This window comes from Amphimedon queenslandica, unplaced genomic scaffold (assembly GCF_000090795.2).
Source record: "Amphimedon queenslandica unplaced genomic scaffold, v1.1 AMPQUscaffold_8615_Cont19442, whole genome shotgun sequence".
NCBI lineage: Eukaryota > Metazoa > Porifera > Demospongiae > Haplosclerida > Niphatidae > Amphimedon > Amphimedon queenslandica.
Genome location: NW_003551109.1, coordinates 1 through 2,664, shown reverse-complemented (window position 1 = coordinate 2,664; position 2,664 = coordinate 1). Strand labels below are relative to the sequence as shown.

General features: G+C 36.1%; 2 protein-coding genes and 1 long non-coding RNA gene across 3 annotated transcripts; 1 reads left to right on the top strand and 2 right to left on the bottom strand.

Annotated features, from left to right (window-relative positions):
* Positions 1-163: 163 nt before the first annotated feature.
* LOC109591252 (zinc finger CCHC domain-containing protein 24-like) lies at positions 164-868 on the bottom strand. The gene is made up of 3 exons (XM_020007019.1): positions 745-868; positions 541-683; positions 164-490 (listed from the first exon to the last, which is right to left on the bottom strand). Exons 1-3 carry the CDS (start codon positions 755-757, stop codon positions 353-355), a joined length of 294 nt encoding a protein of 97 aa, XP_019862578.1. The 5' UTR covers positions 758-868; the 3' UTR covers positions 164-352.
* An 86-nt stretch (positions 869-954) lies between these two features.
* On the bottom strand, positions 955-1,947 carry LOC109591250 (uncharacterized). Its single transcript, XM_020007018.1, has 5 exons — positions 1,779-1,947; positions 1,710-1,722; positions 1,484-1,626; positions 1,336-1,437; positions 955-1,233 (listed from the first exon to the last, which is right to left on the bottom strand). Exons 1-5 carry the CDS (start codon positions 1,905-1,907, stop codon positions 1,153-1,155), a joined length of 468 nt encoding a protein of 155 aa, XP_019862577.1. The 5' UTR covers positions 1,908-1,947; the 3' UTR covers positions 955-1,152.
* Positions 1,948-2,114: 167 nt separating this feature from the next.
* On the top strand, positions 2,115-2,595 carry LOC109591253 (uncharacterized). Its single transcript, XR_002189727.1, has 4 exons — positions 2,115-2,172; positions 2,234-2,273; positions 2,325-2,407; positions 2,493-2,595. It is a non-coding gene; the product is annotated as an uncharacterized LOC109591253 (long non-coding RNA).
* Positions 2,596-2,664: the final 69 nt, after the last annotated feature.

Sequence of the window (2,664 nt, the reverse complement as noted above, 5' to 3'; positions counted from 1 at the left end):
ATATTTTATACAATTTAATGTTAAGACTTAAGAGGAGGCAATGAATGAGGTGGTACATTTTTGGGGGTAGTCCCAGCTTATTTGTTGGTATACATTACTATACAGTGAGTTTGTGGGCACTCGCTGCACAATCATTCTATCTTATTATTATTCATTATCATTATTAGGGGGATAAACTGAGGGATAGTCCCAGTAGTGAATATTTATAAATTTCATAACTTAACAATGACATTGCAAAAACATACCATTATGTTACAATACACAATACACAATAGAAAAATGACAATACTGCTGTTACTCTTGGTCTCTTGCTACTCATATACAATTAAACAAAGCTTTGTCCCATACAATTTTAATAAAAAGCTTTGGATCCTCGACCTCGACAGTTGTATCCAAGCTTCTTGCATTTCTCACAAAGATGGGAGAGGTGGGGAGCACCAGAATCATACAAATAGTCTTCTTCATCTTTATCTCTTTTAAGAAGAGGACGCTTTGTGTATAAAATAAGACTAAAATAAAGAACTATCATGGTTTCCTTACCTGTTGGTAGGGGTAAATCATGATGTCACATTCTTTACACTTTTGTCCCATGTTTGCCCATGAATTACCACTGCTCCATGTACGATTGCACTTTGAGCAGCGAAAATCACCAAACACTCTCTTGGATCCTTGATAAGGTGTCTCTGTGTGTATAATAGTACCACCATCACCATTATGTAAAAGCATATCTCTAGCATAACTTACTCTGGGAAGACATGTTCACTGCATCAGAAAAAAAGATTCGCACAAGACAGACAGAGGACTCAAGACTGACAGTAGAATGACTATGCAGCTGCAGTTTATTAAAAGGGCTCCAGGCAAAGGAAGTGATAAGATAATGAAATTTATCAGGATATACTTGATCTATTATTCATTGCATGTTCCTGCATGTGTGAGGTGTGACTACACTCTACATAACATTTGGAATAAGCAAATTCACAGCCACTATTAACAGAAAAGTTGTACAAAATAAAAATTATTTAAAAATTCAATCCATGCATATGAATTGCAGTTGCATTACATGTATTCACAAAAATAAATTTCAGCGTAGCAAAAATCTGTGGCAGTTCATTGAGACAATAAATTGTGACCATAAAAGCATCATTATTTTTCTTAATAATAACGATCATCATCATTGTAATCACTTGCATGGTCATCACTATCAGGATCAGTATCAGTATCAGTATCAGTATCCTATATCAGAATGTTTAAAATAACTGAATGCATAGCATAATAAGCCAACAATACATTATACTGAGTTGTTGACCATTAATTGCATGTGCTTAGATTGCTTACAGGATTATAATCTTTGCAATTGTATTTTAAATGCCGACACATTTCACAGTACTTTTCAGAGTGAGGGGTATTTGGATTTCCCTTCCCACGCTTCAGCTTCACCTATAAATAAAAAGTAATGATTTTAAATCTTGTGATAGTTTTCTACTTGTCTGTAGGGATATATCATGATGTCACAAGAATAACACACTTGTCCCATGTTGGCCCATGAATTGTGGCTACTCCATTCTTTACCACAATTACTGCAATTAAACCAGCCATATGCCCGGTAGCGGCCTTGATAGGGTGTCTCTATAATACAAAAAGGAGAAGATGTAGTATTAATTTATTATCATTAATTTTCAGTGTCTTATCCTGTTTCTTTATTGGCTCACTTCTTAATGGTCGCTGTAAAAATAAAGCAGATTGCAGATGGATATAAAACAGATATATCATATACTTACCAGATGTTTAGGGTAAATCCAAGTCTTGCATGTAAAACATATCTGTTTCTCATCTGGATAAGTGTTCTCACTTTTCCAAGATTGCCCACATTCACAAGAAAATTCACCAAAAAATTTGTGGTGAGCCATCAGTCATGAATTTCTTCTTCGAAGCGGTGACCGAGTCAGCAAATTCTATTGTAATGACTGGACTGGGTGCATTTGCAATGCAAGCATAGCAACATATTTGCAAGTGTAGCAAGATGATAGGATGCATGCAATGAATATTAATTAAATCTACGTAAAGTAGGCGTGGTCTACAGGCAATTATGTAATTATAGTATACGGAAATTAGTTTGGGACTTTGGGGTAGGTTAAATTTACGGAGATACGACTGACCCACGTTGAAATCAAGGTAGAAAACAAACCTCTTTTGTAACTTTTCCTCGTTTATCTTCTTCATTTCTTCTCTGAAGCTTACCTCTTAAACCATGTCTATCCCTGTCACTCATGAAGGTAAGCCGAGCATACTTCTCGTGTCACTTTTGGGTGGTGTGCTTTAATTAGAAATAGATCAAGAGATTGAAAGGTTCCAAGCCAAGAGACAGAGGATTGAACAAGAACTCAATGGCCAGCAGCAAAGCAGCAAGGTGAGGGAAAGGAAACGTTGGTACATGCATGTACATGTACTAGTACTAGTGTACTGTGTAATATGATGTATTAATTGTCCTGTAGATTGGTTTTGGTTCTCAAGGACATTTCGATAAGGATTTATATGCACCAGCTGGGAGCAAGTACGAGGGATTTGTGACTTCAATTGGTACCAATGATGATGAGGTAAGAGAAAGAGAGAGGGAGCAGGGTTTCCAACAAAGTAGTATGCTAAGTAAACTAAATAGCATGTTTC

Excerpts from the sequence above, each read along its gene's own strand:
- LOC109591252 (XM_020007019.1), bottom strand. Across the intron at positions 491-540 it reads TGATTTACCCCTACCAACAG|CGTCCTCTTCTTAAAAGAGA; the intron begins GTAAGGAAACCA and ends TTATACACAAAG.
- LOC109591250 (XM_020007018.1), bottom strand. The coding sequence starts at position 1,907 with ATGGCTCACCACAAATTTTTTGGTGAATTTTCTTGTGAATGTGGGCAA. Across the intron at positions 1,438-1,483 it reads TGATATATCCCTACAGACAA|GTGAAGCTGAAGCGTGGGAA; the intron begins GTAGAAAACTAT and ends TTTTATTTATAG. Across the intron at positions 1,234-1,335 it reads ATTGCAAAGATTATAATCCT|GATACTGATACTGATACTGA; the intron begins GTAAGCAATCTA and ends ATTCTGATATAG.